This window comes from Danio aesculapii, chromosome 23 (genome assembly GCF_903798145.1).
Source record: "Danio aesculapii chromosome 23, fDanAes4.1, whole genome shotgun sequence".
In the NCBI taxonomy this organism is placed as follows: domain Eukaryota; kingdom Metazoa; phylum Chordata; class Actinopteri; order Cypriniformes; family Danionidae; genus Danio; species Danio aesculapii.
The window spans coordinates 19,622,708-19,635,749 of NC_079457.1; the positions used below are offsets into that span (position 1 = coordinate 19,622,708).

Sequence of the window (13,042 nt, forward strand, 5' to 3'; positions counted from 1 at the left end):
AAAAGACAGTATTATGCATTGCATATTGCATTGAATATTACAAAGACTAAAACAATAAAAACCAATGTAAAGGTAATAACCAGTTAAAATGGAGCTGTTCTTGGTACTGAAACTCACTGCAGAACACACACGCACGCACGCGCACGCACGCACGCACGCACACAATCAATTGTTTACAACGTTGTTGCTTTATGTTTTATTTATTTGAAATAATAATATTAATCGGTGTAGTTTTGAATATACTATTAAACTACATTGAATAAATAAATACATAAGCGTAAATAATAAAGTAACTCAACGCGCATGACCGTGAACAGGAGCGCCAGGTTACCATGAGAACGCCAAACTACGGTTTCAACACAACGGAAAGAGCTGCCGCTCGTCAAAAATCGATTGACATTCAAAGTTTTAACCAATATTTACCTATTGGCAATTTTTAATTAGTTATACTAACTTAAAAGCCAAATTAGGAAGAATAAACAAGTTATTTATGGACTAATTCAGTCTTCAAAACTGAAGTAACCAACTGACACACGATCTGCAGGGAGGTTTGCTGATATAAAACTTCGCTTTTACACCGTCGGAAAATGTACAAGGTTGATTTACCGGTAGACGAGTCTGTGCGTCAGGCTGTGGAGCGACGTCGGGCCGCAGAGGCTGAGCGCAAAAGCCGAATATTCAACACCAGAACCCGGGTTATTGGCGTGGACCTGCACTCGCTCCACAAGCAGCAGGAGGACAAACAAGAACGACAAGAAATGGAGAAGCAGAGAGACGTTTCTTATGGTAAGACACATACATAAACTTTAGAGGGCTGTGTCTTTTTATACTACGGCAAAACAATTAAAACAGCCTATCTTAGCTATCATATCAGTCTTTGAAATGCATAGACTATTACTTTTGTTACTCAGATCTCCTGCGTTTGTCTCTGGATGAAATGGCAATGCAACGGAAAAAGGAGGAGGATGAGTTGAGAGGAGAGTTGGCTCGGGACTTGGTACAATTTCGAGCGATACATCAACGTGCTGAAGACAGCCTTGATGCAGACATCAATTATGATCGAAAGGGGGCGCCAACAACCAGTGTTCCTGTCTCGGACTCTGCGCTGGGACCCGCCAGCATGCAAGTGTTTTTGGTAAGCATAAGCATAACCAGGCATGTACTCTGAGTGAGTGTTGATAGGTCAATCGCCATTTTAGTTTAATATTTTAATGGATAAGTGAAATAACTATTCAGTGACTTTTTTAATCACCTGCTTTTCTTATCTCTGAATTAAAAACTCGAAAAAATGCATAATAATTATATTATAAATGTTTGAATAAATAGCTCTGTGGTAAATACAGCTTGTCACTGCATGACGTTACACAAAAAAAAAATCATAGGGATTAACTGATTTGGAAAATTTGACTGAGACCAATAAACTATGTATAGAGCAATAATGCAACTACAGAAAGTAAGAAAACCATAAGGAAACATCTAGAGCTTTCATTTCCCAAAATAATTTACAAAAGTTTTTTCACAGTGAAAAACTCTTACATTGCCAACATACTGCTTTTTCCTTAGCATAAACGGTCATACTTTATATTATTCATTCATTCATTTTCCTTCATCGCCACAGGGGAATGAACAGTCAATTATGAACCGCCAATCACCTGCCGGAATATGTTTTATGTAGTGGATGCCCTTTCAGCCGCATCCTAGTACTGGGAAAAACCCATACACTCTCGCATTCACACATGCACTCATCCATTTCACCTCGCATGTCTTTGGATTGCGGGGAAAACCGGAGCACTTGGAGGAAACCCACGCAAACACGGGGAAAACATACAAATTCCACACAGAAATGCCAACTAGCCCAACCGGGACTCGAACCAGCAACCTTTTGTCTGTGAGGCAACAGTGCCAACCACTGAGCCACCATGCCACCCGCTACTTTTTTATTAAGTGGCCTTATTTACTATGTACTTATATTTAAACGAATCATTTGGTACAATGCACATGAATACATATTTTTATATTGTACTTCTATTTAAAATGTTATCTGCATGTATTTACATATGTTATTACACTGTTGACCAATCTCTTATAACCCATCTTACCTGTTTTCCCATTTAATAGTGTTGTGAAATACAATATGAACACAATAAGTACATTGTACTCATTTTTTAATGTAAGTACCAAGTAAAGGTAACAATATAAAGTGGGCCTGTATCATGTAGAAGGTACCAATCAAAACCACCATAGATTAATCAAAGGAAATAATCCATAATTTATTGATGTATATTGTTTGTTTATTAGGCCAAGAACAATAAGATAAAAAAATAAGCATTTATCAGCCTATAAATGATTATTTTATTTGTATTTATTTTCATATTCTCACTCAGGGAGAAGGAATTAAAGAGGATGAAAAGAAGAGATCTCAGATGGAGTTGAACGAGAAAAACCTGAGAGCTCAAAAGGAGGAGAGAGAGAAACGAGTAAGGGAAGAGAAAAACAGAGGTAAATCTATAAATTTATACCCCATTTAGCGCTGTAATTAAAAAAAGGAAATACGCTATAGCATGCACCATAGCACAGTTATACTGAGATTCTAGCATGCATATTACTGTATGTCTGTGTTTGTGTATGCAGAGCTGCTAACCAGCAGAGTCCTGGTGGAAAAAGACCTGAGGGCAGTGCAGCTGAATGCCCTGGAGGAAGATTGCAAAAGAGAGGCTCGTGTTGCACTCAGTCATTATAACCAAGTTCAGGTATTATCTCATCCTTAAACTGATCTTTTGTCTTCACTAGATTAATAAACAGTAAAGAATTACAATTGATGAATTTCATTCAAAATTATTGATAAATTACATTGAAAATTCTTCCAAATAGTGTTTTTGTCCTGAAATATTGTGGAACATACACACATTTACTGTACATATCTACACACACACACACACACACACACACAGTTGACGATAACATTATTAGCCCTCCTGCTTTAAATTCTTTTTCAAATATTTCCCAAGTGCTGTTCTCAAATTTTTCAAACAATAGTTTTTATAACTGATTTCTAAAAAAAAAATTATAATAATAACAATCTTTGCTATAATGACAGTATATAACATTTCAATATTTGCAATTTAAAAGGCAAGTCATTAGATCATTTGTTCTGTAGAAAATTGTGTAAAAACTATTCGAGAATGAGATAGAGATGGACTGCATTTTATTTTAAAGCATGTACTGTTTTAAACCTAATGGATTTCCAAATTAACAACATCTTTATCTGTCTTATTAATTAAGTTGAAGCCATTTCAGTCTTAACTGATTATCTCTTGAGGTGCTTTGGTTGAGGTTTCCACAGAGGATCGAAGCTGAATAACATAGGCTCATTCTGAAAACGTAGCCCTATATACATTTCTGGAGATTGCTAATCATGTAGCCAGAGGCTGCATTTCAGCTTTAAAATGAACGTTACGGGGTGATGCCTTGACGGCTTTCCCGCTGTTACGAGTTTGACCAGTGGCTTGTCGCAAACGTTGGAGGATTTGAGATGCAGAGCAGACTTGGCCATGACAACAGGGTTCGAGTTCGGCAAAGAACAGTTCCAGAAAGCAGGTAAGACAAAAACAAAAGCCAAAAAGTGAAACAAACAAGTAAATAACAGGGTGAGAATGTTGTAAAAAAAGAAAAAAAGGTGGTAAAAATCAGGCTGCTGCGAGGGCTTTTTGGTTGGGTTTAGTTAAGTGGGTGGGCGCTGGTCAATCTGTGCTTTTTAAAACACTATCGGTTGGGTTTAGGGAAGGGGTGGTGGTCTCAGTCTGTTGGTCAATCTGTCAGTCGACAGTGACCTTTGGTAGATTTCCGTGAGAAGGGCAGGCGCGAATGGGACAAGTGAAATGTGAGAACTCAAAAAGCATACACAGCGGCCTCTGGCGGATTTGCGAAAACAAAAACTTGCCACTCTCCAGAAATGTACATAGGGGTACGTAATCAGAATGAGGCTGGGTTAGAGCTGAAACCATTTTTTTCATTGTAAAACTGTTAATTTATACACATAAATGTTCCACATAACTCAAATCAACAACATACAAATTAACCATTTCATAACATCTCTTTAACTTTTTTTAAGACTTTAATGTTTAGCCATGAGACACTTGTTTTATATATATATATATATATATATATATATATATATATATATATATATATATATATATATATATATATATATATATATATATATATATATATATAATGGACCAAAAATAATGAAATTTAAATGCTTATATTTCACTCAAAAATTAAATTCGGTGATTAATTTTATAATATCATAATGTTTTTCAATGTCATACCCTCATGACATTTAAACCCACCACAACTTTTGTTCTTCGGTGCATTGAAAAGACACACTGAATAATGTTCATACTGCTTTACTACCATACTACAGAAGCATATGGTGAGTGTAAAATTATGTAGAAAAATCTGGGGTCTGCTTAGGTGTTACTGAGGTCAACACATACAACCATTTGTTAGAAATGAATTGAGTGAGTAACGATGACAGAATTTTCATTTGGTAAACCCACAAAGACCCCATATATCTTCAAAATGAAAGGTCAAGGTAGCATCTGACCTTCCCTTGCAGGCAGAGGAGCGGATGGAGAGAGAGCAACAAGACAGAATGAGGAGAGAGGGAGAGGAGCTGGCAGAGCTACACTACATGGTGACCTCTGACCTCCTGACTGAGCGACCAGAGGCTGCATCGAGAACAAAAGAATCATCAGCGGATGCTCCACGAGTCCTGACCGACCACTGGAAGGGCATGAGCCCACAGCAGATCAGTGATATCCACAGAAAGAGAGAAGAGCAGCGCTTTGAGAAAGAGGTTATGATCCAGCACTGACATGTGCCATTTGAGCTTGTGTTTATAGACCTCATAGAAGTAATACTCTTTTATTCTCTTGTCATTTCACCAGAGATTGAGAGAGAGGGAGAGGCAGAGAGATCTGGCCTGGGATTACCATCTGACAGAGCAGAGCAGACAGCAGGAGAGAGATGAGAGAAAAGACATGGAGCTGAGGAGAGAGACAAGAATTCAGCTTGATAAATACAATCAACAGCTGGCACGAGAGCAGCAGGCACAGTGAGTCACTATTTAAAACACAGACAGTTGGAGAATAAACATACTCAAGAGTAGTTAATCAATAAAAATGTACGTGTTCCAGGTCTGTACAAATCACAAGTGTAACATTATTATTTAATTGTAAATTCTAACTTAAATGGAATACTTACTGTAGCTTCTTTTCTTTTTGTCTGACGTCAGTTAGACTAGGTTTTCTAATGGTCAAATTATTTTTTGACTACTGTGGTTGGTTATGTAAACATTCCAATTAATTAATGCAATGGTAATACTATTCTATCATCTCAATTTAAAGTCTTGTGCTGTGTTTTTAATCTTCGGTTTGACTGAGATATACTCTACCTGACAAAAGTCTTGTCGCCTATTCAAGTTTTAGGAACAACAAATAATAACTTGACTACTAGTTGATCTTTTGGAATCAGAATGGCTTATATGAAAAGTAAAGGCCTCTAGATTACGCTTATTTTGGCAAAATAAAATATGATCATGCCTTGATTTTTAATTATTTAATTAGAACAGTAAGGTCTGATTCTGCTTAGACAAAAGTCTTGTCACTTAACAGAAATAGTGTACAGTATAGAATATAAAGTGATGGTGCAGTGGAAAAAGAGTTAATATTGTGTATGACTCCCATGAGCTTGGAGGAATGCATGCATACATCTCTGCAATGACTCAAATAATTTACTAATAAAGTCATCTGGAATGGCAAAGAAAGCGTTCTTGCAGGACTCCCAGAGTTCATCAAGACTCTTTGCATTCATCTTCAAGGCCTCCTTCATCTTACCCTAGACATGCTCAATAATGTTTATGTCTGGTCACTGGGCAGGCAAATCCCGGAGCACCTTGACCTTTTTTGCTTTCAGGAACTTTGATGTGGAGGCTGAAGTATAAGAAGGAGTGCTATCCTGTTGAAGAATTTGCTCTCTCCTGTGGTTTGTAATGTATAGGGCAGCACAAATGTCTTGATACCTCAGGCTGTTGATGTTGCCATCCATTGCCATCCAGATCTCTTGCATGCCCAGATACTGAATGTAACCCAAAACCATGATTTTTCTTCACCAAACTTGACTGATTTCTGTGAGAATCTTGGGTCCATGCGGGTTCCAATAGGTCTTCTGCAGTATTTTTGATGAGTAGGATGGTTCAACAGATGATTCATCTGAAAAATCTACCTTCAGCCACTTTTCCAAATGATCAACTAGAAGTCAAGTTATTATTTGTTGCTCTTACACCTGGTATCGAAGACAAGACTTTTGTCAGGTAGTGTACACCAGTCTTTAAACTTTGTAGTACATTTTGTGAACTTAAGTTTGTTAAGGATAAACATTAATTCAGTTGGATCGTAAATACTTTCACGTCAACAAAAGATTTTTCATTTTAGGCCAGCTTTTACTTGAATATTTGATAAATATTATTATATTATATTATATTATATTATATTATATTATATTATATTATATTATATTATATTATATTATATTATATTATATTATATTATATTATATTATATTATATTATATATATTTTTGAATGTTTCATGTTCTTGTTTACAGAGTAACATTCATATTTGCACACTGTTTTATTTTTCCATGTAAAAAGCATTGAGATGCAGCATTAAAAAAACAATAGAAAAAAAAAGACTATTATTATTAGTTTTTTGTTTTTTATTTTCTAATAAATGCTGTTCTACGGATGTGGATTAAGGACTCCTGAAAAAAAATCAGAAAGCAATAATATTAGGCAGCACAAGCATTTTGAACTTTGGTAATAAAAAAAATAAATAAATAAATAAATTCTTTTTTTTTGTTTTGAACTCTAAAATTAAAATGGACAACGATGACTAGAGTAATGACTGCTGATTTAAAAATAAAATTATTTAATTAAAATTGTATTGATTTGTAAGAATTTCTCTCAATATGAATTTTTTTAATGTAATTTTTTAAATCAGTGCAGACATGGTGAGTTTTTTAAGTGCATTGCAAAATGTAATGTTTACGTTCATGTTAATTTCTCTAATACTGTACACTTCTGGGTGATTTTCTTTTAATTGTAAAGCTATTAGTTATAGTATTGAGAGTAGCTATTAGCAGACTCTTTCTTGGAAGTCTAAAAATATACAATTATGTTTTTTTTTTCAGCCAACAGTTCTTGGACAAGCAACTGTATACAAACCGTCCTTCTGTTCAATACTTCACCCAGTTCAGCACAAGCTCTCGATAAACCACCATCACATTCCATCCTCAACTCATCCTCCTGCACAACAAATAAAGTGGTACTGAATTTTAAAACACAGATTTTAGTGTCTGACATAAATTCATCTTCTACAAGTATAATTCCAGGGTTAATTGCATATGTTATATTGTGATGGATTTGCACGTAAACAAACAATGATTCCATTCATTTTATTTAAGAAGCATTTACTTACACTGCTGATTGATGATGCAGATACAATAGCCAAATCCAGTTCATATCTACTGTAGTTAACATCGCCTCCCCCCCTTTACCATCCCTCCAGTTCACAAACACCACAGGGGAACGTGACCAATACAATTCCACAGCCTCATTCATCTGGTCCTTCGTTTATTTTCACATCATATGCAGTAACAAACAGAACATACAAGAGGAATAAGAGACTAATATGTCAAGCTTATTTATGCATTAAGCCTACAGTTTAAGATGCATTATGAGCTTGAATGCGTACATTTGACAAGTAACAACAGAAACGGCAACGTTCGTTCGCTAGTCGAGCTTTAAACTGTGCCCTCCCACCCACTTTTAGTTGCGATAGTAGAGGGCAGTATAGTGGATATCCGAGAGTCGATTCACTTCCGAGTTCAATACACAGTCGAGACACTGACAAAATACACAAGTCGTCTAGCAGCAGTTTTGTTGAATATTGAGTTGAATATCATTTGCATCACTTTCCCCTCCTTTAAGAAAATAGATCTCTAAGAGACTTTTGTCCTGAGTGTGTCTGTACAGCTTGTGTGAGGGAAGCTAACACAGATCAGACAGTCTGGTCCTTACAGCGAGCCCACAGTGCTGCTGGGAATCTCTGCAAAAGCCCACCGCAAGACAGTGTTCTTAAAGATCTGAGTCAGCGCATTTCTATTGCTCCCTGGAGGTGTGTGTGTGTGCAGTGTGAAAATAAGATGACTGCGTCCCTCCTCTATGCAGCAATAGATTCAAATCAGATACACACAATACTGCCGTTCTTCAGCACTTGGGAAACTATAAGCGCAATCATGTTTTGCCGGTTGCTTTAATACGCTTTTTTTTTTAAATCCAATCAGCTTTTTTCTCAAAATCTGCAACATTTATTTATCAAAGGACTTTTTTTATTTCTTCATTTTTTTTAAACTATTCACTACTCATCTACCACACTCAAATCACAACTAACAAGTTACTGTAAAGTTAAAAAATGTTACAAAACTCAAAACAAATTTGAAAACTTTAAACATAATCAACGACACATTGTTTCCAACGTCATAACAAACAATCTTTTGGGCTATATTTACATTCATCTGAGTTTTTTCCCCCCCTGTGCCCCTGTCTTGAGAAATACCAAATGTGCCATAGATTCTCTCAGTGCTATAATCTGCTATATTTGTTTATCAAACGTTAAATCGAATGACCCAAAAAACAAAAAGGAACAAATGCTATTTGGTATACTGGTATGGAACAATTCCCATCCAAACAAAGCATACATTCTCTGTAATAAGACACAAGCCAATACATGATTGCATTTTACGTTAACCGAACTAAACCGTGAGTGTGACTTACTCTCTTACAACCCTATCTAACTCAATACGACCTCACAACTACGCACCTTACGTGTGTATTCTTATGGCTTTACAACCAACAGGACTGCAAGAGAGAACCGATAAATACAGTTTAACACAATGCAGAAAAAAAAAACACAGACACATACAAAGGGAGAAAGAAACATGAGGGATGGTGGTGAGTATGTTGTCGTAGGCAGGCACAGGAACCAATAGAGATGATGAAAGATTATAATACTGTATTTGGCTAATTGATAGATGCTCATATGTACAGCTTGCTATAAACGATCTTATGTCGTAGAGTCATTGCATCTCATGTATTTACACTATGGAACTCTGTAATCGTAACTGAGGGGACGTCGATATGTATTTTAATCGAATCACGACAATATTACAACAGATCAACGTACAGACGGCTTAAAGGTGCCTTAAGCAAATTTAATAGAATGGCAAAAAAAAAGATGAGATCTGAAGTTGATTGTGAAAAATGTGGATTTGAAGATTATTATTTAGGTTTGATCAAAATTACAAGTCCACACAAATGAATTGGCACTAATTAAATATATATTTTTTTAATAAGTCGAGTTGTTTGGTCATATTGAATTATGAACAGTGTAGTTAAAGCATGTACCAGTGCTAAACATGCTAATCACTGTAATATTTAGGTCCATTCATGTCATCAGAATTACCATAATTACCAGATTCAACTACAGTAGTAAAACGGGTTCACAGCTCGCACAACTGGTAATTACAATTTTCTGGGCTGCTACACCACTGGACCACCACAGATTCATTTAGGCACTATATTTAAATGTTGTTAGTGTTGCCATAAAAGCATAATTCTGAATTCGAGGACAAAAACAGCTCCATTTAAATGCCATGTACTGACATCTCAAAATGACAGCAATTACGACATTGCAAAAATACAGTGAGTCGTTTGTACTGTGAGTCAGGGTTTTGGAAATGAGTGTGGCTAAGTTTGAGACGTTCCCCGATGACTAACATTGCTTACAGCACCTTTATAACACAACACAAAAGTGAATCTTGTGTAAAAAAATAAATTAATAAGTAAAAAATTAATTATAAAAATGATTCAGGCAAGTCTTCAAAGAATAAAAATAAATGGAAGAGACGCACAAAATACAGTTGATTAAATTTTGCAACCAGTATAACCAGCTCATGCTGTCTATATGCTCGTACAACGCACAGAGTCGGGATTTGAAGGCCCTCCCTTCCACGCTTCTTATTGACTTACAGGTTAAACCGATTCCATGTTTGATTTGGCGTCTGCAACAGGAGCTCGGTGTCATTGGATTATCAAAGAAGTCTCTTCTGGAGATGTTCTTTTTACATTTGTATAACTGTAAAAGGCCTATTTTATATTGTAAAATGAGAGATAATATTTGTAAACAACGAGCATGGCAGTCTATTTGTTATACGTCGGTCGAATGCTTAAAAGTGTTGTGTTGGTCCAATTACGTTTGAAGTAAGTTCCAGCAGTGCATCTGGTTTCTTGGCATCTGTTGTGTGTGCAGGTCTCGTTATTGTGGGTTTTTGAATATTTGGTCAGTCATGAGCGGTTGCAATAGGTGGGCACATGTGTGAATCCACGTTTGGTCTCAGGCTCGCCCCGGCTAGTCAAGGAGGGCGGCAGAGTTGGGCAGGCCATGGTGAGAGATGGCTGTGGCAGGATTTAGAGGGGAACTTTCCTGGGTCTCGGCGTCAGGAACATCTCGGACTCCGCTGCTTTGACTGGCCAGCGACTCGTCCATGATGACCTCGGTCTGCACGCTGTTGCTGTTGGCGTAGTCGTCTAGACCATCGTCGGTACATAGCTTACTGTCCTCGCACAGAGACGGCTGACTGGCTGTACGCTTCTCCTCATTGTCACTGTGCAAAAAGAGAAAGGGGATAAACATATTTATAAATATACAGTACATAATACACTGCAAAACAATATTTCTTACATTTTTTGTCGTGTTACTAGTGCAAATATCTAAAAATTAATTGTTTTCAGAAATAATGTCAAAATCAAGTGGTTTTCCTTAAAATACATTAAATAATAAGCCAGTGGATTCTGCAGGTTCTGTCTGGGCCTAATAGCGAGTCAAAATGAAGTGAGTTTTCCCTTACAAATGAGCCAAATAACCTGGCAGTGGGGTGCGTAAAATAATCTTGTTTTCTGTTTCGAAATTTTCTGACCCCACTGCCAGATTATTTGGCTCATTTTTAAGGTAAAACTCACTTCATTTTGACTCATTATTAAGCCTTCAATTTAAGCAAAAAATCTGCAGATTTTTATGGAATGACTGAGTGTAAACACAATTAAAAAAAAAATAATAATAACGACACAAAAATAAAACAGATCCTATTAGAACCACTTGTTTGATGAACAAAGCTATTCTCATAGCAGTTATCGCATATAATGCATCCACTAAAAGACATTTGCACATTATTCAAAAATATTACTGAAAGTAACATGAAAATTATTTACACTGATTTACATAGGTAAATAAATAGATTGAACGCTGGGCTCAAAAATCGGCGGATACAGTGCATCCAAAAAGTATTCATAGTCCTCCACTTTTTCCACATTTTTTATGTTATAGCCTTATGCCAAAATGGATTAAATTAATTTATTTCCTCAAAATTCTACACACAATACCCCATAATGACAATGTGAAAAAAGATTTATTGAAATTGTTGCAAATTTATTAAAAACAATTTATTTATTTTTTTTAAATCACATGTACATCAGTATTCACAGCCTTTGCTCAATACTTTGTTGATGCACCTTTGGCAGCAATTACAGCCTCAAGTCTTTTTGAATATGATGTCACAAGCTTGGCACCCCTGGGATTTTTTGCCCATTCCTCTTTGCAGTACCTCTCAAGCTCTATCAGGTTGGATGGGAAGCGACGGTGTACAGCCATTTTTAGATCTCTCCAGAGATGCTCAATAGGATTTAGGTCTGGTCTCTGGCTGGGCCACTCAAGGACATACACCGAGTTGTTGTGAAGCCACTCCATTGATATTTTGGTGGTGTGCTTTGGGTCATTGTCCTGCTGGAAGATGAACCGTCGCCCTAGTCTGAGGTCAAGAGAACTCTAAAGCAGGTTTTCATTCAGGATGTCTCTACTTTGTTACATTCAACTTTCCCTCTATCCTGACTAGTCTTCCAGTTCCTGCTGCTAAAAAACATCCCCACGGCATGATGCTGCCACCACCATCCTTCACTGTAGTGATGGTATTAGCCTGGTGATGAGAGGTGCCTGGTTTTCTCCAAATGTAACGTCTGGCATTCACTCCAAAGAGTTTAATTTTAGTCTCATCAGACCAGAGAATTTTGTTTCTTATGGTCTGAGAGTCCTTCAGATGCCTTTTGGCAAATTCCAGGCGGGGAGTGGCTTCCATCTGGCAACTCAACCATACAAGCCTGATTGGTGGATTGCGGCACAAATGCTTGTCCTTCTGTAAGGTTCTCCTCTCTCCACAGAAGAACGCTGGAGCTCAGACAGAGTGACCATCGGGTTATTGATCACCTCCCTGACTAAGGCTCTTCTCCCCCGATCACTCAGCTTAGATGACCGGCCAGCTCTAGGAGGGGTCCTGGTGGGTCCAAACATCTTCCACTTACGGATGATGGAGGCCACTGTGCTCATTGGAACTTTCAGAGCAGCAGAAATTTTTCTGTAACCTTCCCCGTCCTTGTGCCTCAAGACAATCCTGTCTCGGAGGTCTACAGACAAATGCTTTGTCTTCATGCTTGGTTTGTGCTTTGACATGCACCATCAACCCTGGGACCTTATATAGACAGGTGTATGCCTTTTCAAATCATGTCCAATCAACTGAATTTACCACAGGTGATCTCCAATTAAGCTGCTGAAACATCTTAAGAATGATCAGTGAAAACAATGTACCTCAGCTCAATTTAGAGCTTCACGGCAAAGGCTGCGAATACTTATTTACATGTGATATTTCAGGTTTTTTATTTTTAATAAATTTGCAACAATTTCAATAAATCTTTTTTCACATTGTCATTATGGGGTATTGTGTGTAGAATTTGGAGGAAATAAATGAATTTAATCCATTTTGGAATAAGGCTGTAACATAAAAAAATTTGGAAAGAGTTAATCGCTAT

General features: G+C 36.9%; 2 protein-coding genes across 4 annotated transcripts in view; one reads left to right on the forward strand and one right to left on the reverse strand.

Annotated features, from left to right (window-relative positions):
• Nucleotides 1-420: 420 nt before the first annotated feature.
• Nucleotides 421-7,379, forward strand: ribc1 (RIB43A domain with coiled-coils 1). Its single transcript, XM_056449781.1, has 7 exons — nucleotides 421-786; nucleotides 912-1,135; nucleotides 2,385-2,499; nucleotides 2,632-2,750; nucleotides 4,625-4,864; nucleotides 4,956-5,122; nucleotides 7,258-7,379. The coding sequence occupies exons 1-7, from the start codon at nucleotides 588-590 to the stop codon at nucleotides 7,337-7,339; spliced, it is 1,146 nt and encodes a 381-aa protein (XP_056305756.1). The 5' UTR covers nucleotides 421-587; the 3' UTR covers nucleotides 7,340-7,379.
• A 136-nt stretch (nucleotides 7,380-7,515) lies between these two features.
• l1cama (L1 cell adhesion molecule, paralog a) overlaps nucleotides 7,516-13,042 on the reverse strand; it is a 113,336-nt gene continuing 107,809 nt past the window's right edge. For all 3 annotated transcript variants that reach the window (XM_056448650.1, XM_056448649.1, XM_056448648.1), the window contains one exon: nucleotides 7,516-10,791. In XM_056448650.1, coding sequence (XP_056304625.1) covers nucleotides 10,536-10,791 — 256 coding nt within the window. In that variant the 3' untranslated portion in view covers nucleotides 7,516-10,535. The remainder of the gene's footprint in view (nucleotides 10,792-13,042) is intronic.

What these genes read in the sequence shown, in the direction of transcription:
- ribc1 (XM_056449781.1), top strand. Translation starts at nt 588, where the DNA reads ATGTACAAGGTTGATTTACCGGTAGACGAGTCTGTGCGTCAGGCTGTG. An exon ending in AAGGGAAGAGAAAAACAGAG is followed by an intron (nt 2,500 to 2,631) that starts GTAAATCTATAA and finishes TTGTGTATGCAG; the next exon opens with AGCTGCTAACCAGCAGAGTC. An exon ending in GTCATTATAACCAAGTTCAG is followed by an intron (nt 2,751 to 4,624) that starts GTATTATCTCAT and finishes CTTCCCTTGCAG; the next exon opens with GCAGAGGAGCGGATGGAGAG.